Source organism: Motacilla alba, chromosome 5 (genome assembly GCF_015832195.1).
Source record: "Motacilla alba alba isolate MOTALB_02 chromosome 5, Motacilla_alba_V1.0_pri, whole genome shotgun sequence".
NCBI lineage: Eukaryota > Metazoa > Chordata > Aves > Passeriformes > Motacillidae > Motacilla > Motacilla alba.
Genome location: NC_052020.1, coordinates 36,653,386 through 36,678,061, shown reverse-complemented (window position 1 = coordinate 36,678,061; position 24,676 = coordinate 36,653,386). Strand labels below are relative to the sequence as shown.

General features: G+C 42.2%; 1 protein-coding gene and 1 long non-coding RNA gene across 3 annotated transcripts in view; both read left to right on the top strand.

Moving 5' to 3' along the window:
• EGLN3 (egl-9 family hypoxia inducible factor 3) overlaps positions 1-7,070 on the top strand; it is a 28,134-nt gene extending 21,064 nt beyond the window's left edge. The window contains exons 3-5 of the mRNA XM_038138839.1: positions 1,577-1,713; positions 2,403-2,476; positions 3,586-7,070. Coding sequence (XP_037994767.1) covers positions 1,577-1,713; positions 2,403-2,476; positions 3,586-3,623 — 249 coding nt within the window. The 3' untranslated portion in view covers positions 3,624-7,070. The remainder of the gene's footprint in view (positions 1-1,576; positions 1,714-2,402; positions 2,477-3,585) is intronic.
• Positions 7,071-15,431: 8,361 nt separating this feature from the next.
• The window catches only part of LOC119701092, a 64,231-nt gene continuing 54,986 nt past the window's right edge, over positions 15,432-24,676 (top strand). For both annotated transcript variants that reach the window (XR_005256997.1, XR_005256996.1), the window contains exons 1-2: positions 15,432-15,479; positions 18,241-18,325. This is a non-coding gene — a long non-coding RNA (uncharacterized LOC119701092). The remainder of the gene's footprint in view (positions 15,480-18,240; positions 18,326-24,676) is intronic.

Below are 24,676 nucleotides of genomic sequence, written 5' to 3'. Positions count from 1 at the left end.
GGACAAAGCTATAAGCACTGGCCTGTATGCTCTTAACACTTTGTTTAGAGGAAACAGCAGGAAAAGAAAATCAATTCACTACAGAATAAGTGGATTGTGGGAGCAGAGTAAAATGACAGCCCAAATTTGTGACCTTATCATTCTTGGTACTTCAGGCAGTTCCCTTATTTATGAAGCACTGGGTCTTAGGAAGAGGAACAAACTTGTTTGATTCCACCAGTGGGTCTCTTGACTGGATAGAACTCTTGTTTCTGCCTATATTACTATAAGGCAGTTAAGTCAGCCTTCAATGTGCCATACCTTTAAATTAGAAACAAAAGAAGAGTTTGTAAAATTGCAGGATGTCTCTTTGCAAGCCTTTTGTCTGTGGTAATGCACCACAAACTGTTCATGAGGGTTATTGCTTGAAAATTGTCCAGTGTTTTTTGCTTCTCTAACCTCTTTTTAGGCCAATATGTTCTTTAAAAACAGGTAAATACTATGAACCCCAATAAGTGAGTTCAGATACAGGGACGATGCGATTGAAAAATGCAGCATTGCAGAAAGGCACATCTCGTTACAGAGCATATGAGAGTGAAACATCTCAATGTAATAAAATGAAGGAGGAGATGTGGGATGAAATGCAAATATCCAGTTTATTTTGTGCATTGCACCCTTATCCAAATAGTGGGGAGGCACCCAAGTGCTTAAGAAAAGCTAACTGAAGTGCAGGACACTGATGGAGTTTATTATGTAGCTGTGATGGTGATTTTATGTAAATGTGTGCTGGAAGACATGCAATATAAGAGTATAATCATACTGGGCTTTGAAAGCCACCATGTGGCTTTAAACCTGGATTAGTGGTTTCTCACTGAGGTCTACATGTGGCACGGAAGTACCACGTCAGGTTGGTGCTGCACTGCACTCTATGATGCATCAATAAAGCCTCCAAAGAGTGCTCTAACAACAGGAGGAGACGGGGCTCATCTTCATATTTTGAAGTTTCTAGAGTGTATGCAGATCACCAGACCTTTTCCCTGAAAATCGTGGCGCATGGAAAGACAGAAATTATATAGCAGAGAAACCAGGCTGTGTTATGAGTAGGGAAAATGGTGGCTGGAATCTATAATGCGTTTGAGAAGTTTTACAAATCTAACAATAAATCAGACTTCACTGTTCGTGAGGCGTAGAAGTTAACTCCTAAGTGATCAGGCATGGCGTCTGAAATACTGTGAGCAGTATGTAACAACTGTTGGGCAGAGAGCCCGATCTCAGACTGGTCAGGTAGAGCAGCTCTGTGGTATTCACTGGTTCTAGAAATGTGACTGGAAGCTCAGAAGTTTCCCAGTGTTTGCTGCAGGGCTGGTGTTACCTTTATTTTGGTTCATTGGTTTAGACAGAAGCTTAAGCTGAAACATTACAAACTGGCAAAATCAAAGTAGCCAAGAGATACAGTAGGGTTTTCCAGTGTTGTCACGTAGGTATTAGATGTTTATTGCCCATTTGTTAGGTGTGGGGGAGAGAGAAATAAGTTATTTTTCAAGTGAATGTGTGGCTGTTTGTATGTGCAAGAAAACAATCTTTCCTTTTCTTTCAGCTGCATGGTGGAATTCTTCGAATATTCCCAGAAGGAAAGTCCTATGTAGCAGATGTTGAGCCGATTTTTGACCGATTACTTTTTTTTTGGTCAGATCGAAGGAACCCACATGAAGTCCAGCCTTCTTATGCAACCAGGTAATTAGCATATTTAATATTGGTTTTTGGCTAGGAAAAACCCCAGAGTATCTCTTCTACCAGTATTTTTATCCAAAATTATGCCCATCATGCTTAAATACATGTGCATAAAAAATAGACAGATGTTGAGTGAATGTCCTGGTTTTGAGTCATTGGGAATTCTCTCATTAAGTAAGGAGGAGCAAGCTCGAATGATACATTTCCTCATGTGCTGGAAAAAAAAGGCCCTTTACCACTGACAGGAGAAGTCTTCCAACTGGGCATAGCTATTTAGCTGGGAGGTGCTGGGTTATTCTTTTGCCCTTGTAACACTATAGGGATTGTTGGGGCTACCATCTGTCAGCAGTATGTGAAAAGCTGATGTGACGCAGGGCAGCCCCCAAGCTGCCTACAGGCGTCCCAGAACAGAAAAACATGCAAAGGTCTGGAAGCTACTTTTGCCCTCTGTTACCAGGGGCAGTGCTCTCTTTTGTGCCTCCAGCAGAAATTCTCACCTATATTTCTATCTGACTTGTTAAAATATGCACTAAAATGCTGTCTGTGTTTGCCTATAAAGATGTGTCATTTTCATTCTTCTTTTTTAGTCTACTAATCCTGTTTTGTTTTTGCTTTCTCCCTGAGTATAAAAGTGCAATGCCCTATTTTAATATCAAAAGTGGGAAGACATGCAAAGTTTCTTTCTTTTATAGATATGCCATGACCGTGTGGTATTTTGATGCTGAAGAAAGAGCAGAAGCCAAAAAGAAGTTCAGGAACTTAACCGGTATGATTTTTTTATAAATGTTCACTTGAAAGAATTTAATGCATTTTGATAATTCTAAAGTCAGAAATAGAGCAGAAGTGGTTCTGTAGCTACAAGCATATGTAATGCATTTTTAGAAAGCTTTTTCTCCTGTTATTGCTAGTCAGTTATTTTATGCAAAGTGGAGAAGTTGTGACAGGATATTCAGGCCTGGCCCTAGAATCCCTGATGAACAAAATGGGGAGAATGGGAGAGACAGTTTCTGATTTGAGTCCCAAATGACTGAGATTTTTTTCCTACCCTGGGTGGCTACTCCAATCACAGGGAGTCAGCTCTTCTTTTGTTATTTGGGAGGTATATTTTGCCTTCTCCAAACCCTGTTTAGTACCCTGTTTGGACTTTCACAGGCACTTTAATAATTGTGTCATCTGAATGTTCTGAATGAATAGGGTCTTCTCTATTAGTGAAAGGCAGAAGCCCACAAAGAGGTGACCCAGATTTCTAATGGCAGCCACACTGCATTGCTGCTGTAGTAATGGCATATGAATCATGGACTGAATTGTCCAGATGTGTTCCAACACCCTACCTGGGACCATGATCTAAGGGTTGCTGTTAAAAGCAGTTTAAGATCTGGTCTTCAGAGGCTGCCTCCTCAAAATACAGTGTGGAGAGCACTTGTCTTTTTAAAAATGTGTGCAGCTGGGCAAAATTGTAATTAGTCAAATGATTTTCAGAACAGACTGTTGTCATCTCTCTAGCTTGTATGCAAAGCAAATACTGGTTTCACCCTTAAAGAGGATCATGAAAAAGGGGCCAAGAGGCAGTGGGGGAAAAGTATCACTGATCTAGGGTCTCAGAGTTTATTGGGCTACTTAAATATTGTGTGCGTCGTCAATTTGAACATGACAAATGTCCAAGATCTTCGTATGACTGTCCTTGTTAACATTCTGTAGTATCATGTAACAGTTCAGTCCACATAGTGGATTCATGCCATGATTCTGAAATTGAAAGTGTTGTCCACTGAAAACAAACCAACTTTTTTCTGTTTCTCAGTTTTCAGATGAATACAGCTAGAACCCCCTGGTTCTAACTTCTTGTTTTTTGTTTTTTGTTTTTTTTTTCTCATGTAGATGCAAGGAAGAGAGAAGCACCTCTTAATGAAGACTAATCAACTGTTCATGAACTCTTTGTGAGGAAATAATATCCCAAAGATGACTACCATTTCCAGCAACTAAGGGCAAAACATTTTTATGCACAAGTATGCACTGGTCGTGTCTAGCATGTGCATCTTATGCTGATGGTACTTAAGGCAGTCTCCTGTCATGCTGCATCTGGTAGAAGAAAGACTTGTTTGGTCTTTGCCTTTTGCTGGAAAAAATAACCAGGGTTTAAAAAAAAAAAGAGTATGTGATACTCAAGCCTAGTGGTAGTGGCTCAGCCAATTGGTTTTTGATCACTCTTGTAACTAAGATAATGGTCATTGGAACTAGTGGTAAAAAACTGAGTCTTATTTGCACTTTATGGGGGAAAAAAGTTCTAGTTAAATGGGAAGAAGCCTTGCAAGTTTAAAATCAGTTGGCAGACTGCTGACAGGCACAGAGAGACATTTGACATGGGAAATTTAATTGGATGTTTGTAGAGCATTTTACAGTCTGTCCCAAATGGACCTGTTGATGTATGGTTCATCATTTTGCTGTGCAGAACATCGGTTCAGCTCTTCAGAAACATGACTTCCCAGATGTTTGTCTACACAGTCGTCACATTTTCTGGATTTTGTTTGCTCTTCAAGAGGCACATTCTAGCTCTGGAGCTGTAGTGCCCTTTCTGTCCCAGGACCGAGGGGAAAGTAGTTATGCATCTGTTCACAACTTCATAAAACCATTCTTTTTTCTGTTTTAGCCGGATGGGTTGTATGTTTTCTATTTTCCCAGTTTGGTAAAGCAGCTGTTTTCTCCCAAAAATCTGGTAAACTTGAAAGGCTTATGGCACACAATGCATTGGCGCTTAAGGCTAGTGATAATGTAGAGAAGTGTTTGCTTTGCAACTTCTCCGTCTGCTATGTTCTGTGTGACATAGATATGAATCTGAAAGGGAAAGATATGTCTAACAAATATATGATAAATAATGGGTAACTTAGACTTGATTTTTATGCTGCATATTCTTAGTGAACAGACTTGTTTAATTTTGCATGCATATGTAATTTGAATGAAACTGCAATTCTGTTTCAATTGATCTGTCATGCCAGGTAACTACTACTGCTGTGCCCAGGCTGTGAGATCAGAGTTATTCAATGGCAAAGCACACATTTTTTCCTCCATTATTTTTTTAAACTTATTAGACTCAATGAGTAACTGGTGACCTATTCCCAATCTGTCTAAACTTCTTCAACCAGCACTTACTATGCAGTTCAGAATAGCTCTTTATGAAACTGGGATCTGGCAACGGATGTATTTATCACTCACACTGATTGTTCTCAACCTAATACACTCACTTGCATTTGTTTTTATCTCATGTTGTCAGTGTGTATGTCAGACCCTATTAAATGCTCCAAATAGATGTCCCCTTCAGTGTCCCATATCTTCCTGTGCCACCTGCCTATGGTGGTGAAGATGGTGTGTCTGAACTGCCGGCCCCTGCACTGCTTCCCCACGCTCTGCTCTGTTGTTGTGCTGTGATGGGCTGCACATGACCTAGGGAATGGAAAAGTAGTGTGCAATGGCAGCTATTGAATGTCAGTGAGAGAAGGGTAACAGCTGCATAGGACAGAAAAGAAGTAACTTTCATGACATAAAAATGATAATAGAAAATGGGGTATTTTTAAAGCAGTTTTGTGTCTTAAAGAAAAGCTTAGCATCCCTCAGCCTGCCCATGAATGCTGAATGTAAGTACAGCAGTGCTAAGAATCCCCTTATTCTTTCTGGCTTCTCCCAGAGATCCAGCTATGGTCATATAGGCCTGACCACTTTGCACCCCAAGAGAGGAGTATGAGGGAACATGTGTGACTAATATCCTTACAACTAGAAAAAGACAAAGAATGTGATAAATGTCCTTTAATGTTAAGAAAAAACATTATTCTACTGCAGTTGCTTCTAAGTAACATCAGAGACTTGAAGGAAGCTTAGTGATAACTTGAAATTCTCATTCTGAAATGTTCATGTGGGAGGTGAAAGAGTTTGGGCTCTTCCTTGAGAGAGAGGTAATCCTTTGAAATGTGAGAGGTGTTGGAAAAGACAGCATTACTATTTAGAGAAGGTGATGGAATACACCTATTCAAAGTTAATAATAGCACATAAATTTGAAACTCTTACATGATTTTAAAAGGAGGAAAATCAGAGGAGAGCAAGTACTGCTTTGCCTCTAGAAACTGTAACCTTAAAAATGAACTAGAAAACATTGTTAGTACACATCTTACTGGAGTGTGGAACAGTGGAAAAACAATGTGGTGGAAGGGGAAAAGCTTTGTGTAAGGGCTGAAAAGGGAAGGTACTTCAGTTATCACTGTTGCTACCACCAGGTTTCTGCAGTGGCCAGCAACACGTGTCGTGAATGGAGCATGGAGCAGTATAGTTGCATTTATTGTAAATAAATACATATTTTCTTTTTTGTGAATATCTTCCTCATCTATATTACATATATAGAAGACAGAGCAATTATTCTGTGGGAATTATTCTGTTTAATTGAGGGCAGGGTGTGGGGGGTGTTGGTCATGTGTGACGTACACATGGGGAGGGTATTTCAAAGAGGCCTTTTCCTTGTGTTTTGTCTTCATAGCTGTTTGTCTTCAAAACTGTTTGAATCAAATGGCTAAACAGCACTTGTCAGCCAGTTGTGAAAAGGAATGCTTTCTCTAAAGTATTTAACTTTGAATCCTCCAAAAATTCTGGTCTTTTTTTTTTTAATCTTTCGGTAATGTGCCTTCATTGTTCATATCTGTGAAGATGTTTCATGCTGCACGTGCATGTTGTGTCATGCAAGTTTTTGATGGCTCTAAAAAATACGGTTGCCTTTTCAATTGCATGGGAAAAATGTGCAGAGCCACTAAGCTGCAATTTTCAACAGGAGGTTTTTGTTGTACAGGGAGGAAAAAAGGCCAGGAGACAGTGCTGAAAATCAAGAGACTGTTTTTATTCTTAAACCTGTGAACACTGGCCTTTTGAGCAAAGTAACCTCTAATAAATCTTTTTCTCTAGATTACTTCTGGTTCTATGAAGAATGACTTCTACAAAATAGTGTCTAAAAAGTTCCACTCTTTGTTCCCCTTCTATTTTAAAACAGTTTTAGTCCTGTGTGTTTTTTAAAATGTTGGAATATATTATATGTATTTCTTGTTGCAAAATAGCTGGCTCTAACACCACTTGCATCTAGAAGAAAATGTGTCTATTTGCAGGCAAATGACTAGTTCTACTTTGACTGTGATGTACTCCCAGCAGATATCTGAGAGTGAGTTATGACTACATCTTCTCTTGTCAGGTTGTATGCTGGTCAACAATGCTGGCACTTTGCATTGGATTCATATAGAAACCCCTAGTAGTATTTTACCACACATCACATTTGTGTTCCTGTTACTATTAAAAAAATGTCGCAGGAGTCAATAAACACTGGGTCATGTTAAACACTGTCCTGTGCAAATCTCTTCAGTCTGTGTCTTACTGTGGCCGGGGATGCAAGGGTTGGGTGTAGTGCCATGCACCTGCATGTAGGGTGACACTGAAATCTGTATGCACAACTGTCTTCTGCTGCTGGAGAGCCCTTTTTTGTTGCCCTTGGCTTGGCACATTCCCTTGGTCACTTCCTGCTATTTTGAAGTTATTTACCTTGCTAGTGACCCTCTTCTTGAAATGCCCATTTGTTTTCACGCTCCTGTTGAACCAGATAACATTCTCACGATTCAATTGTTGTCTGATGTGTTTTATTTTTAACAGTGTTCACATCCTCCCCTGCTACTTTTCCAGTCTGAATCCCACAGTTTTCTCCTGTGGCTGTGTGGGAGACTTCTCTTCACTCCCACTAACAGTGCAGTTGAATGAAAGCCAGGGCATTTTCACTCATCTGGTAGAGCTGTGAACTTTCTGATTCCTTTACAATCTTATGAAGAGTGAGAATTTCCCTTTTCCTATTTAAAACCTGGTTTCTATCATGGAGGACTTGGATTCGACTTTGGGCTTTTTTTTTTTTTTTTTTTGTTAGAGAGGGAAGAGATGTCTAAATTATTTGGCATTTATTTAAGCATTTCTTTTAGACTGAGGAGTTCTTAGAGCACAGGGAGAAGACCTGTGGAAAGCAGAGGGGTTTCCCTTCTGAGCATGCTCCTCAAAGACTAAAGGTTTCTAGGGACAGCTTGAGAAGAAGCTGGCCGTTGGCCATCCAGCTGCCAAGGATTTTGAACTCTGACTAAGCTTTCTCTAAGCAAATATGTTTGCAGTAATTGTTATCTTACAGCTATTTAGGGGTTTCTTTTCTCCCCCGCCTACCCAAAGGGATATGGCTAAATATATTTGCACTGACAATTCTCATGACTCTGGAGAATGCATCTGATATCGGAGGTTGCACTGAAAATTGCAAAGGAGCATGACAGTGGAAGAGAGGTTAGTAAAACTTGATTCCCCTTTCCCACATAATGTCTCCATGAATATTTCTACTTCAGAGAGTTGGTTAAAACTCCCATCATCTTCCACAAGGCATAGATAGAGTTTTTTATCTGTCTTGTAGAAAGCAGGGATAATTTCATCTGCACGTCTGCTTATTTTAAACAAAGCTGGAGATGCTGATAAACCACACTGGGTCAACGGCAGTCCACAGCAGTTCTTACATGGCAGCAAACAAAGTCAATGCCAGCATGCTGGGCACCCGCTGTCCTGCTAGAGAGGAGGAAGTTTGTGATCCCTGATCTTAGCCAACACCCTCGACCTGATTTGACAGGAGGGGACTCAAGAGTGTGACTGGCTCTTAAAACCCCTCTGTGTGTGGGGCAGGTGAGAAGCATGGAAAGGAAGACTGTACTCCAAACTAGTAGAGCTCTGAAAAATCACTTGTGGTTACATGGGTTCACAGCTCCCTGGGTAGAGGGAGCAGAGCAGAGCATCCTCTTCAGGATGGGTTATCCCTTCCCTGACAGAGGATGTTGAGTTGTTAAAGCGGATGAGAGACAATGGTTACTGTCATTGTGCCCTCTTGCTGAACCAAGAAGTTGATTAGCTTCCTAAAAGGGACTTGGCATTCTTCTGCAGCACCCAGAGGTTGTCTGTCAGGGACACAGTGCTGATCCACCTTGTGCCTGGGAAAGGTCTGGGTAGGAGGTACTCTTGGGGGGTTGATGTGGCATGCAGTGCCAGCGGGTTGCTTTTAATTTACTAAACGCTGTATTTCATGGCAGCTTTGACACCTGTCCCACCCATACAGTGGTTCAGTGGATGACCTGTGTTCATGACTGTGATACATGATAACACACCACCCCACGCTCTAAGCAAGGGAGAAAACGCCTGCTGTTAAGAGGTGCCAGCTGCTTCTTTTATAAGAAGAAAAAAATCAAGGAAGGAAAAAAAAAGGCATCTGAACAGACATTTAATTGTCAAAGGAAGAGTCTTAACAGACTTAAGCTCGCCTGTCTTCAGAGACTTTTCAAAAGCATACTGCAAACACTTCTGTTTCAAAGCTTATGCTCCTTTATCTATGAGAAGCTAAACACTGGCTAATTCTTTAATTAGCTCCCAACAAAATGTTTTTCTCTGTAGCCAAGGCTTGCTACAGGATAATTATGTCTTTAGTTTGAAAACAAGTGTCAATACAGACAGTTGTTTTGATTTTTCTTCACCTGTTTTCTTTTGCCTTCTACTTAGCTTTTATTCTCTTCATTCTCACCTGCAATATCTTTCCTTGATTTGGGAAAGGCTGATTATACTTTATTTTTAGCTCCCTGTGCTGCATGAACGAACATGATGGACCCAAGTGAGTACTGTGGTCTGGGTGCAATTGTACAAGTGCAGTGCTTGGGTCTCTTCCAGGGCCAAGGAGGTGGAGGAACCTGAGCCACCATCAGTTAAGCAACTCAGCTTTTTAAACTCTAATAGCCATGTGGCCATGGGTACCCAAGTACTACACTGCATGCCAAAGATCTGCATTTGGAGCTTCCCAACCTCCTGTGTACAACCACAGTCATCTATATTTATTTTAGCAAAGTTCCCAGAGCACCAACAGATCTCCTGCTAGTTTGTCAAGAGCTGCCTAAGGCAGGGCTAAGCGGACACAAATCTTCTAGGCCTTCATCCCATGTGGATGCTATGGTTTAACCCCAGCTAGCAACCAAGTACCACACAGCTGCTCACTCCCACACCAGCTGGACTGTGGAGAAGATCAAAAGGGTAAAATCTTGAAAATTTGTGGGTTAAGGTAAACATGGAAAAAGGGAAAGCAAAAGCTGTGCACACTAACAGAGCCAAATATTAAGTCACTGCTCCCCATGGGCAGGCAGGTGTTGAGCCATCTCCATGAGAGCAGGGCCCCATCAAGTGTAACAGTGATTTGTGAAGGCAAACACCATCACTCCAAATGCCCCCTTCTTCCCCCAACTTTATATACTGAGCATGATGTCATATGGTCTGGAGTATCCCTTTGGTCACTTGGGGTCCCCTGTCCTGGCTGTGTCTCCTCCCACTCTCCCACATACCCCCAGCCCCCTTGCCATTGTGGCAGTACGAAAGGCAGAAAAGGTTTTTCTGTATGAGAATTGCTCAGTGATAACAAAAACATCTCTGTATTATCAACCCAGTGTTCAGCACAGATCCAAAACAGCCACTGTGAAGAAAATTAACTACCCCAGCCAAAGCCAGCACTGAGACAAAAACAGGAGGGAGAGGAATTGCCGTCTCTACCCTTCTCTGATCCCTGTCTGTCAGTGCATGGATGCAGGATGCCAAAGGTCAGACACCAGGCTTACCCAAGGACAGTCAGACTGGCTTCATTTATCCCACAGGAGAAGATCCCCAGTATTAGGCTACAGAGTATGTCCACGTGATGAGGGAGGAGTGTGACCTTTCTGTTGAACCCATTAAGTTGTTACATTTCTGAGGGAATTAATATCTTTTCATTGATTCAAGAGGAAATTTGTGTGAACTCAAATAATGTGACTTCTGTCTTCTAGAAAGATGTGGAAAAAAATGTTCAACTGTCAGTCCACTGGAAAAATAAGTATGATCAGAGACCTACAAACTATAGCCTGTGAGGACAAGCTAAAAGATCTGGTACTGTTCCTTCCAGGGACAAGGAGAGTGGGAAGATGGGTGAAGGAGGAAGTAAAAGCATTATAAGGAAGTAAAAGCATTATAAGTAGTTTGTTCTCTATTCTCGTGATGCATAACACACCAAATAATGGGATAAAATTGGAGCAAGGAAGTTACGAGTTGTTTGTTGGGAAAAGCTTTCTTATGGCTGGGATGCTGAACCAATAGACTATCTGAAGATGTTGTAGAGTTGTCCTTACCAAAGATTTGGTTGGAGAAATGTCTGCCAGGAGTGATGTAAGTAGAAGGGTTTTTTTTGTTCTTTTTGTTTTTTCTCTTGGAGCAATGAATAAGGACCAGCCAGGTTAAATGACATGGTCTGTGTCATACCAATATAAACACTATTTTGGAACTTACATGGTCAAGGCACCCCAAGAAGGGAAGATGTAAGAGGTTGTCCTATTCCAGTAAAGGTTATAGAGATCCCTACCATGCATTGTTGCAGGACTAGACCAGGGCTGCCCTTCCCCAGGGGTGAAGTTCAGCCCACCCCTGCCATGAGCAGTTGTTCTCCCCTCCCTTTATATTTCGGTCATGATGCACTCACAGTTACCACAGGCATGCACTGCACAGCAGGTTGGGCTTGGTGAGCACACACCTCAGGAGGATCCTGCTGCCTGGCACTGCTCTGTGCTGAGCAGCACCTCTCATCTTCTTGGGCAGCAAAGAGCTGAACCCACATTTTCCACAGCAATGAGCATCGGTATCTCCTTTTGAACCCACTTGCTGTGAGATGGTTCATGCAGGTTACACTTATTTGTTGTCCAAACCTAAAGCTGTGCTTTCCTCTCATCCTCTTTTTCCTGTCTCAATTCAAGAATTGCAATCCTGGGTATGATGCCCCTTTGTATCTAGACTCAAGAGGAAGCAACTTCCCCTCCTGTCCAGAAAGCCATGAAGCTGGTTGGGTTCTCTGTTTCCTAGGAAATGTGTTATAGGTCGTCTTCAAGCATTCACTACTCACAGAAATAATGTTGAGGGCAGGGAAAAGGGAATTATGAAGAAATATGTGGTGGGGTATCAGAAGTTAGCCTTTGGGGGCATATGGTTTTAAAGGCAGGAACCTCCCCTCTCTTCAAAAGTTCATGTTCTGATTAAAAAGAATGTGCATGTGTCTGAGAGTCAGTGTTTGCTACGCCCATTAAACATTTTCTCCCATGTTGCTTTCCTAATATATTTTAAGTAATTCTCAGTTGAGCCATTAATTCACACATCTGAAAGGACTTGAGTTAACTAATGTGATCATAAATTCAATGACTTTCAATATCAATACTTGAGCATAAATGTGTTTATTATTAATATTAAATATCATGAGTAGTTCTTATAAACTTTTCTTTCACTTTTAAAACTGGCAGTTCATCAAAATTTTATATAAGGTTGGAACCTATACTATTGTTGCTGCTATAAACATGTTAATATCATAAGCTAAACATTTTCCCTTCATTGTTAGTATATTTCCTTTTCTTAGCCTCTGCGACTGTGCCCAGGGAACACATGAAAATTGTTGGAATCTCAGCTTCCTTTCATTCCACTTGTCAACAAATCATGACTGTAAGATCTTTTGGAGGACATGGGGGAGTCCCCAGCCTCTGCAGGTGGCACGCCTTCCCCAAGCTGGCTTGGCGTTTTGAAGGGATGGATCCCTCACCATCCCCACTGGCCAGAGCACCCATGCCAGCATCCTGACCAGCATCACCCTGTGCAGCAGCACAAAGGAGTTTTCTCCCCTGCCATCTTAAGACTCAAAGTCTTAATTTGCTCTGTCCACTGCTGATTTTGAGGCTTCTGTGCTATTGCATTTATGCTCTGTCTCCTGACAGTTGAGGAATAGATAAAAGCACCCCATCTCTGAAGATCACCTGTTTCATCACACAGACCTGTGCTTCTGCAGCAGCAACCCCATGATGGGTTTCTATAAGGGCTCCTGGGGCAGGCTGAGGCTCCTCAGTGCCTTTGAGACCCAAGCAGGGCTGCAGATGTATGGTCAACATGTGGCCTCCCATTCTCAGGAAATACAGACTGGAGAGTCCTGCTCGGGCCTGGAAAATGCAGCATCTGCCACAGCGTCCTAGGGATTGCACAGCTTAGGCCTTGCTGCCTCAGGAGGAGGCTCACAAAATGCTTTTCCTCGTGGCCCTGAGATTGGCTCAGTTGGTCAGAGCATGGTGCTATTAACACCAAGGTTGTGGGCTCAATCCTTGTATGGGCCATTCACTAAGGATTTGGACTCAGTAATACTTGTGGGTTCCTTCCAACTCAGAATATTCTGTGATCTAAGAAAAGCATGAGCCATGTGGGATGGGAATGGCTCTACAGGACCCTCAGCAGAGTGTGACACTGGGACTGCAGGTTTTCCTCTGCCCATGTATGCCTTGTTCTTGGTTATTACCTGTGAGTTTGCAATAGAAACTGATTTTAGGCTATTCTGCATGCTATCAAAAGTTCTTCAGATGGATTTCTTCCTCTCCAGCTTCTCTCGAGCTGAATCCAAGCCTTACTTCTTGCTCTGTTCTCCTCCCTTGAAGGCATATCTCCAAGCACCACCTCTGCCAGATCCTGGCACCATCTGGAAGCACAGAACCATACTCTCCAGCCCCAGCAGCTGCTGGGCACTAAAGGAATGCCTAAAAATTAATCCAAGGCTTGTATTCCTCATTAAAAGTGCTAAATTGTTGGTGCACAGCCCAGAAAGTCTATATGGGTTCGGTAAATAGTGTCCCCCTTATTTAATAAATGACTTTACATTGAGCTAAATACAACTACAGAATGATTAGGGAAACTGGCATGAGGTGGAACCCCTTTCTGCATGGGTCTCCTAGGGAAGAAGGACAAAGCAAACCTGTGGGCACCAGTCTCTTTCCTCCCAGGGCAGAGAGATTTAAATCAATCTCAGTTTAAACACAGTGCAGGCACCAAATGGAAAAAAAAGTCGTGGGTATGTCTTGGAGACCTTTGGAGCAGTTGAGAAAACAGCCCAAGACTGGGCGTCATCCCAAGGGGACTCAAAGTGCTTACCATTAGGGCCAAATTATCCCAGACTTAAGTACATACAAGTCAAGCAAAATATGTTAATTGACATTTCACTTGCTAAACACTTTCCCAGTTTGCACTGGAAGTAGTAGCATCCATATGTGCAAAGAGGGTTTTTGGCTCAATCCCTGCCATGTGTGTGATTTTAGTTGTGCTTTATACTGTCTCATTTTCTGCCCTTAAAAAAATTCAAGCAAGAAGGCAAGCCCTAGTTTTAGGCAGGAACTGGCAAAATGCAGCAAAACCCAGGGGACAATGGACTGTGGAGAGAACAGGAGAGCTGCCCAAAGCAGTATCTTCCAGTTTGCCAGCATGCACTCCTTTGATTTAGACAACATCCCAGCGACCCAGGGCACTATGAGGGGACTGGCCAAGCAGTACACTGTGAACATGGCCTTCACCATGCAGGAGGGCATGCACCCCTGCACAATGAGATCCCCTGCATTGCCTTCTTTGTGATGGATGCACGACCCCATGACCATGTCATTGTGGTGGCCACCCAAGCCTGGAATGCTGCAGTTATGATAATGCTCCATGGACATCCAGCAGGCAGACATGAATTCGCTGTGGGCCATGGCTTCACAGCTGCTGGAGGAACACATCTTCCTGCTGGAGTCCTTTGAGCTCATGAGGCAGCTTAGGAAACAATTCCAGGACGAGCTCTGTAGTGTGTGAGAGCTGCCAGTGTCAGGTGCCTGCTTGTCACCTGGGCTAGAAGATGACCTTCAGAGGAATGTTCAGTGTGGCTGCCCTTGCTAAGAGTAGCATAGGCAGGGAAACAACCTCCCCACTGGGGAGGTGTTGGGATGGGTGGGTTTCCACTTGCTCACCTTCCTGATGTGAGATAAGGAAAGTTTTGCAAGCACTGCGAGCATGTATTTTTCTTCACCTGTGCCAGTTAGCTCTGGCCCAAGCCAGGATGTTGTGGTAGCAGTGATGGAAATGTTAAAGAGCAGGAAATGTGGAGCTGGTTTCCCTGGGTGTGATAAGGCTGGGTGACACACCCCAGAGACATATATATATATATATTTCACAAATCCATATATATATTTTAATGTGGCTCTATTGTCAGGATCACCTCCTATGTAGACACATGCATGGCATCCACTGCATGTTTGTATTTGAGAGGTCCCTGGCCACGTGGTGCTGCTCAGAAGTGTCTGGCTGTGAGCCAGGAATCTGTTTTGCACCATGATGGCACTGGCACAGGCTGGGACCTGTCTGTCCCTCACCATGCTGGCAGGCTTTGCTGGAGACGTGGCATTGCAGCAGTCTGACGAGACCTTACCAGTTTCAGCATCTGTTGAAGGGCAGAAGGCAGCTGCCAGCCTCTTCCAGGCAGTGTTTCCTTGCCAGGGACTGCACTAGTGCCATGCTGAGTCTCAGCTTGCTGGGTCGGGGGAGTCCAGGTTGATATTGCTTCCCAGGACCCTGATATGTTCCTGCACCTGATGCCTTTGCCTCCAATGCTCTGCCTGTTTCCTGCCTGCCCTGCTGCCCAGTTCCCATTGGCTCTACAGGCTTCTGGCTGCACAGACACTCAGATCTGGCTCCTGCAGCACGTTCCAGCTGAGCTCAAGCTTATGCTTACTCAGCTCAAGCTAACAGCAATATCAATTATTACCCAGTGTTGATCTAGCACTTGGGTAAATTAGAAAGCTAGGGCAGTTCAGAAACCTTCCCTTCACAGTGCCCATGTCTGCCCTGGAGATCAACAGGTGAGTGTTTGGGCTGGAAGGGTTGGGTCTGTGTTGGTTGTTGTGGTGGCTATGACTGCACTGACAGGACACATGCCAGAGCTAGGGTCCCCATGTGTCTGACTGATCTAGTGCCTGTTCTGTCTTCCTGAGGTGGACCTGTGTGACGAGCAGGAGCATGGCTGACAGCACAGCTGTATCAGTACTCCTGGCTCCTTTTACTGCGAGTGCAACCTGGGCTGCAGGCTCAATGTGGGTGGAAAAACCCCTTTGTTTAAAAACCCTTTAAAATCCTATGTCTTGTAGGGTGTTTGTAGTTACAAGTCTCATGGAGGGAAGCTGAAATGCAGCAGAGGACCCAGGGAGGCCAGCAGCAGCCTGGGTGCTCTATTCACTTGGCTGCTGCTGCCTGGTTTGGTAATGATTGCAGACATTCAGCATTCCTAAATCCTGGCCAGTCACCTGATCATTACAGAACCATGTGCAGTGTCCTCATTCTTGCTGAGGCTACCATGGTCTGGGCTGATGAGCACTCCTGCAGGCTACTGCAGCACATGAGCCTCACCTGAAGTTGTCTGTGGAGTACTTTCTACCCAGAATACGCCCATGACTGTGAACTCAGGCCCAGGAGCATCCCCATTCTCAGTACCTCTCCTGGGCTACTGAGTGACTTTTAGCTCCTTTTCCCAAAGCTACCCTGCCTGGCCCTTGATAGCCTTAGAGTGACATGTTAGCTTAGAGACTGGTGGCAGAACAGGACACCACAAACTGCAGGAATATGAACCCAATGCCAGTTAGTTTGCACATCCTTTAACTTAGAAATTATTGACATAAATGATGTTGATTGTCAGGTTTAGTGGGGTGCGCAGAGTTGAGCAGTGGGAACACTGAGCATCTTTGCTGGAAGAATGAGTCTTGTAGATCAAACTTAAACTGCAAGAGTGAGCCATGACATGGCTGTTGCTTGTGCACCATGCAAGACTACAGCTTGAATGCCCTTCAGTTGTTCACCTGCAGTCTTAAAACATACTTGCAGTGGAGAAACCTGCACAGTGGTAGCCATCTAACTTGTCTTTCCTGGGCACCTGGTGCTCTGCAAGCAGCTGGTTAACATTTTCTGTCATGGTTGTGGCTGCACATTGGAAAAAAAAAAATCTTCTGGCAGTATTTAAGATGAAATTTCTGTACAGAGCTTCTCACTGATGCCTGAGGAATGTGAAATTTTCCTATTAGAAATGTTTCAGGACATAAAACAACATAATCTTGAAAAGAATTTAGTATGAATCCTGGACAGGAAGTGGTACCAAAGTCATTCAAACCTTTTATTTTTATTCTCTGCAATAATTAATTGCACATACCAGAGCCTACACTTGTCCTTTTCAGTATCAGAAGAAAGATTATGAGAAAAGTTCAATAAATCAAACATGGAAGTGTTGCCACCAAGTGGTACAAACTGTATTAGGCAATGGCTCATAACTTCTAGATCACATCGATGTATCTGAGATGCCCTGATGTTTTACAAAAAGATTCCTTTTTCCTTTGTTTACCTATATATTTTTTTCTCTGTGTGTGTGATTTATTTTACTTCCCATGATGTTAAATGATGATGCTTGCATCCATCTCCATGGAGTCACACAATTGTATGACTTGCCTCTTTCAGCTTCTTCTGGAGCTGCAGGCATTGGAGAGGCAAACATGGAGAGCCTTCTGGATGTATGGGACTGTTCTGTCAGTCTTCACTGCAGTCCCCTGTCTTGTTGGGATGTGGCATAGCCCTCCCTCCTCAGCCTCACATGTGAGCAGAGAGAGTGGCCTGCAGTAGAATGTGTCCCCCAGGTCTTGGAGACTGGCTGAGGAATTTACCAGCCCTCCCCTGACATTTCTAGTGCAACCCATCCTGAGGAACTCGGGCACTTTTGAAATCATGTGCAGATTTACATGATTTTTTAATGATGCTATGTGCATGCTCAGGTGTTTTGTTTTTCAGCTAAAGTATTTAGTACGTTGTACTTTAGCCACATATTTTTCATTACTGTGCAGGAGCTGAATAATGTCCTTTTCTTCCCTGCTGTTTAGAAAGCCTAGATTATTAAAAAAAAAGAAAGAAACTTTTTCTGGAAACTAGACTGAGGTGTTTCTTTGTGATTTATTTTGTGAGGCACACATTATCATTGAGAGATGTCTCTCCCATGGGAACAGGACTCCCCAGAGCCACTTGGGGCACAAGGCAGCAAAAGGCAGTAATAGGGGGTGATGCAGAGACTTGCACACACGCAGACACAGATCCCATCTCTGGACAGGCATATTTCAATCCCAGCATATGCCAGGGGTGCAGAGGGTCTGCATGTCTGCATACTCTTCTGCTTCCTGTGCTATGTGGCCTCTGGCACCAGCAAACTGACCAGCTTAATGGTCCTTTCTGCTGGTGGGTGGGAAGATGAGGGTGGTGCAGGAGTGTGGAGAACTGAAAGTTGTGGTGGGCCCTCATATAGATAGTGGTGATACTGCAGTGCTTGACTGGCTGCTTGGTTTAGTCAAACATCTGGAATAGGAGACCAACAGAAAAAAATTATGTAAAAAAGATGCTTTTTCAAAGCTGACATCTTTTCTCAGCTTTTTTTCCTCAACAACCTCTATCTTCCTCTCTGTTTTGTGTTTCTTAGAGTGCAAATCTGAACTACTCTTTTTTTTTTAAACATTGTCAGTGGTCCCACCATTATCTCCAGACCAAGCAAATGATAGCAAAAGGCAGAATCAGTCACCAAGCTCCTTTTATCCCCAGGTGTAGTCTTTGTTAACTACAAGTCACAGTAGAGGAGTTAAATGAATGCAGCTGATCCCCTAAAAGGAACCACTAGAAAGAATTGGTAAGTGTGTGTTGTTGAAACTTAACAGGAGAAAAGGTCTCAAAAAATCTCGCTGCTTGATTTCAAAAGCTCTTACAAGTGTGAGTACATTTCAATTTTATTTTTTTGACATTATAAATTAAATTAAAGAATTAAAATAAATGCAAAAGGTGATATTAACCTTAATAACACCTAGCATTGTTACCCAGAGGGAAAGGATTAAAATTAGGTTCCTATCTATATAAAATATGTTTTAACAGGAGCAGGGGGATTTGCCTAAAATGGCTTCCATTTTAGTCTGTTATACAGAGTAAGTTTAACATGACCATTTTGTAATAGTTAATTATTTTCCAATATGATGTCTCCTCTTTAGACATTGCAATTGCATATAGTTATTGCACTTACTTTTACTACTACTCCTTTAATAAACAATTAATAGATATAAATAAGCAGACAATTTGATGTAATAAATTTACTAGTAGATGAAGTAATTATCTTGGAAGATATTGTAGCAAAATTAGGTTTTCTTTCTTTTCCCATGAAGTTTTGCGGATGGAGGAGGCCAAACCTTAAGACAGAGTTTGTACATGGCTATAGCTGTTGAATATCTGTCACACATATATTTGTAAACAAAATATATACTTTTTTCCCCTCTGTTGAATTCTTTCTCTTACTGAAGAGAGAAAAATAAATATCATAAAACCATGTAAAAATGATACACAAAGGAGTCACTGGACAAATATGACTTTGACTATAATTCTGTTAATCAACAAAGAATAGTTTTAAGCAAGGTATTTGACAACTAGACAACTATTTAGAACCTTTTTATTAATATTTTATGAAGTCCAGGAAGCTTCTAGTTGTTTCTGCTTTTGCTTATGGTACAGATACAGTGCCTGTACTGCAGTTGTTAAATCTCTAGTAAATCTCTGTATCTTGGTGAAAAAAAACAACAAACATAACAAAATAAAGGAGAATCAAAAAGCTCAGGTATATTTTTTTTGAGCAGAGTGTGCATATTTTGGTGATCAAAATGGCAGGCCAAATATTATAGAGCTATAGTGGGGTGAGAAGAAATTTGGAGGCAATTTGCCCAAACCAAAATGATCATGAACAATACACAATGAACTAACAGCAAAGACATGTCCTGCTTTTTTTCAAGGCAGTAGGTGACAGATGTGGCATGCAGCATGCCAAAGGCCAGGATGATCAGCTTTGGACCCATCCCAGTCCTGCTGATCCTGTGTGCATCTGGAAGCAGATGCACTCAGTCCTTCAGGGATGAGGGGGCGAATGATTGGGTTTGCAACTACTGACTTGCATGGCAACAGAATCAGGTACATGGTCTTCCAGACTAACCTTTCCAGATATCTGGAGGTCAAAGAATCAAAACCATTTAAGTTGGGAAAGACCTCTAAGGTCACTGAGTTCAACCAGCACCACTGTGTTTGCCACTAAACCATGTCTGTGGTTTGCTTGTCTTACTGGACCGCAAATGAGGATTAAACCTTGATAATGACCTCTGAAGAGCAGTGAAGAGGAAGGGTTTCTGGCCCTGAATGTTTCATGTAATTTATTTGTTTTGCAGCTGTTTTTGAAGGAAGGGAAAAAATTATCATGGAGCATTAAAGCTCAAATACCTAAACTTTCCTTCTTTTTGGTGTGTACGAAGAGTCTTAAGCATTTAAGTAATTGAGCTATATGGCTAATCTTCTTTCAGCACTGAACTTTAAATTAGGTAAAAATATATTAAAGGATTATAAACCAATTGCCATATTAGAGCTACAGGGCATGAATGTCAACACAGAAGACCTTTTCAGAGACTACTCCTGCACACTCAAGGAACAGGTACATTGGAGAAGCCTGTTTCCACACTTGTGATTTCTCCACTGTGGCATCTTGTCCTGCCACGTCCCCAGGGTAGCATGCAGCAGGAAAGGATGCTGTCACACAGAGCTGCTGCAAGTTTTCAAAGGTATGTCAGGCACTTGTGGTTAGAGGAAGCAACAAAGATGGTGAAGGGCCTTGAGGGGAAACCTTTTGAGAGTGGCTGAGGTCACTTGGTCTCTTCAGCCTGGAGAAGAGGAGATTGAGGGGAGACCTCACTGCAGTTACAACTTCCTCATGAGGGGAAGAGGAGGGGCAGGCACTGATCTCTTGACTGTGGTGACAGTGACAGGACACGAGGGAATGGCCTGAGTTTTGTCAGGGGAGGGTTAGGTTGGATACTAGGAAAAAGGTTCTTCACCCAGAAGAACCACCCTGGAACAGGCTCCTCTGGGAACTGATCAGAGCACAAAGCCTAGAAGAGTTTGAAAAGATCTGGACAATACTCTCAGGCACACCGTGGGACTCTTGGGGATGTTCCTGTGCAGGGCCAGGATTTGGACTTGATGATTCTTGTGGGTCCCTTCCAACTCAGCATATTCTGTAATTCTGTGCTTCTGACATCTTTACATTGCTGAGCATTTTTTTTCCTAATTCCCTCATATTAATTTCTTTAGGGAATATCCCATTTTGAAGACCCCCTACCAAAACAAAAAAAGTTTTCTTTTTCTTACTTTCTCTACTATCTCTTTGTGCCATGATCTAAGAAACATCTCTGTGGTTTGCTACTAATTAACTGTGTTAATGGTGTCACAGGGCTGCTTCTCTAGAAACAGTTACCGGCATGAGCAGAGCTTGTAATTTTCCAGATGCAATATTTCCTCACTTTGTGTGGAAAAACCCCAGGAAAACAAAACAGCACCTGTGAAGAACAAATGTAACTGCGGTTCACTATAGTCTTTCAGCACAGAGTCATGGAAACCCTCCCAGACCACACATAAGGCTCTGCTGTAAACAAAGGCCTTTCCACTCACATGTCATTGCTGCCACAGCTGTCTTTTGCCCTCCCTGTCTGCCTCCCTGCTAGCCCATGTCCGTGTGGAGCGGGGCTGAGAGGCTCCCAGAATGGCTGTGGCTCTGGGCTGGGCAGTGGAATGGGGGCCACTGATGCTGGTGACATATATGACTCTGTGTTTTTCCTCAGAGATAATTTTGACATTACGAAGACTATAAATAGAACACCCAGAGCAGAAAAGTACAGGAAGGAAGAGTAAACCTCTAATAAATTATATCTTAAAAGGATCTGAGTAGAGGGAGGAAAAATGTACCTCCAACAACAGGAAAGTTTAAAAGAAGCTTGTACTGAATATCATAAATTCACATGAGAAAAAGGTCTTCTCTCAGTGTGGAAAGACACAGAGGTTTCAGTACTTTATGCTTAAGTAGGGAAAAGGTCAAGGCTCCTTTTGCCATACTTTGGTTAAAAAATCATGCCATTGAAATTGTATTAAATGGGACTCCTGATTTCTTGTAGCCACAGACTTAAGAGCATTTGCTTCTCATTCAGCTTGTCCAAAGCTTTGTCCAGCAAGAGCCTGGCATTGCACTAAGCAAAAAATATTGTGTAACTTAGAACAAAATACGTCAATCTCATCCCTGTTGCTACCCTGTTGCTTTGCACATGGTCTGTGAGAGAGCTGCTAGTCTGTTGGCTTTGCTGGTGCACTGCAGAGAAAGGGACCTGAATTTGAATGGAAGGTGCTGTAGCAGGAAGGTGCCATAGCAAAATTGTGTTTTCCAGCCTCCAGCTCAGCGCTGTAAAGCTCTCCTTCTTCCCTTTCTAGTAAACATGATGAAAAAAAGATGTACAATATAAGTTCGCATGCATGCAGAGTGAAGGATCATGAGGTTTTTACAGACAAATTTGAAGATGAATTAATCTTTGAGATACTGTCTGTTTAAGGATTATATTGTTAATAACCTAAATTTGACACACATTTTTTCCCCCCTTCAGTCACTACCTGCAAAGCCTCTCTGAAAATTATCTCTTATGAAGCTGTGTCATTAATAGCTTCCTGCAAGGTTTCTTTTAGAAGTGGCAGAAAGGTAAATAAAAATGAATTAATACAGCATTTTGGGTTTGTAGGCAAAATATGCAAATATCTTACTGACAAAGCCTTAGTAGCATTAAAGGCTTTCAGATCCTATCCTCAGAGGCTCTGCTTGTGGAATCAGAAGCCTTTAGGCAACCTTTAACTTAGTTTACATGTAATACATTCTCTTTCTCCCTCTCCCATTCCCCCCATAATGTCCTCTCGGACAAATTCCCTCTGGTGCAGTTTCCAGCTTCACAGATCATGAATTTTATCTGCAATCAATAAATAAACCCATTATCAAGTTTTGTATTCTCATCATATATTGTCGTTCCTCATAAACCATTTCACTGTATGGGTCAGCCTCACTGAGCACGTGCCACTCACCTTTATAGCTCAGCAGAGGGTTGTCAGGTATACAAATGGGATGTGTTTGAAGATCTAATCAGATTTCAGTTGTAATGAACAATTATGAATAAGACTGTGCTACCATTCATCATTATTATCATTATTTTTAACACTATGGTACTGTTTTGAGTTAGTGATCAGCACTTAAATACTCTTTGAGCTCTGGTCTGGGACATATTCTCACAGTATGTGTCCCAGCAGAGGTTCCCAGACCCACCCATATCATCAATGAAAATGTTATTTCTGACATGTAACATCACAGCATTTATCAGCTATTGGAGACAACTGAAGAAAAGCTTCTTCCTTGCTCCTTACAAGGCTGTCAAATTCCCACTGTGGCAAATTATAAAGTAACTAATTTTGAGAACCAGTGACCCACCATGATGAGCCCCTCCTGATAGCTTATGCAGATTTCTTTGGGCACATTAGTTTGGGCATGGCATGAAAAGGCAAGCCATCTTTATGGTGATCAGGCCCTTGGACAGTTACTGATTTGTGCCTTGAATTTTATCTGTCTGACTGGACAGAGTATTAAATGCTGGTGTCACATGCAGTTATCAAATGATAGTATTACAAGGTCAACTGACAAATAATATTCTAACATAAAGACTCCAAATTGCCTACTTTGCTAACCTCTGACAGTGTGGAATCTTGTGCACAAATGAAAAAATGAGTCTATCAGTGACCAAAATGGGTAGAAGCAAGCAGAGGGGGTCAAGGAAGTTGAAGCAAACATTCCCAGCTGAGTACACTTTCATAAGCGCAGGAAAATCCAGCAAGTACTTTGAACTTATCCTTGTACCCCTACCATCACTACTGGGAGACAGCAAAAGTGATACTTTTACTACAGTACACCACATTACTACTGATGCTAATACAGCTGCTAACAGCAGCAGCAGCCTTACTCAGCAGTGCTACTGAGTAGTATCACAACAGACTTTTCGGGAATTACAAGTAATTGTTTTGTTAGATTCATTTATTTATCACTCTCTTGAATGTTTTATTGTCCTCTGGACCTGACCAAAATAGATGGGGAGAAGATATTTTGAGCCTTCTCAAAGAAGGCACTTTAGATTTCCCACTTTTTAGGGGGATGTGTTGACTACAGGGAGATCTCTTTCCCTCTGTAGTCTCTGTAAGAAAAAAAGGTTTGTGTTCATGGTCAAAACAAAGGTCTAGAATATTGTAGTGGTTTAATACAGTTTCAAAAAACTCTTGTCTGCATTGGAACATGAATTTAAGTGATGGAAATAAATGCATGACTAGGTGACAAAGTCCTGTGTCTCATTGCAGCATCATGTAGCCCCAGTGGTGCATGTTTGAGGCAATTCACACCTCAGCACCATGCCTTTAAAGTAATGAAAGAGTTTTTGAGCTTTGTATCCTTCTTTTTAAACTTGGTACTAAGCCAATGTTGAAGTTAATATTTATAAAGTTTGGGAAAATTATTTTCAGGGTAAGGTTTCTGGTAATATGAATTTTCATATTTTAAGCAACTTAATTTTAACTTTAATGGCCCAAAGTGTATTTAGAAATTTTGTGCTGTGCTCACGCCTATGCAAGTCAGCGTATCCCTGACACTGCCAGCCAGGAATGATGTATGCAAGGCAGGACTGTGATGGAGTTCCATGTCCTGTGTTGCCTGGCTGTGACTCTGCCACTCAGTGCTCAAGCTGTCTGGCTGGTGTGAGTCCTTGCTTATCATGGGGAGCCAGATCCCTTTTGGTATGGGGATGGGGTATGGGTATGGGGATGTTTGAGCTGTGATACAAAGAATCAGAGAAGGCTAATGTCCTGCAGACACTTAATGATGAAGTTAAAGGATATCTCCTATCTCAAATGTCAGTGCCTACCCTCTTCTCTCACGGATGCTTTCTCTGAAGTGCACTGTGGATTCCTGTAAGTACAACTCATCTGCTTCAGGGTAACAGAGAGAAAATATCATAATGGAAAGGTATTTTTGAGCCTTTACAAAACTTCACTATTTGCTCACAAAAGTATACCATAAAACATAGGCAGAACATTACAGTCACGACAAAGGATT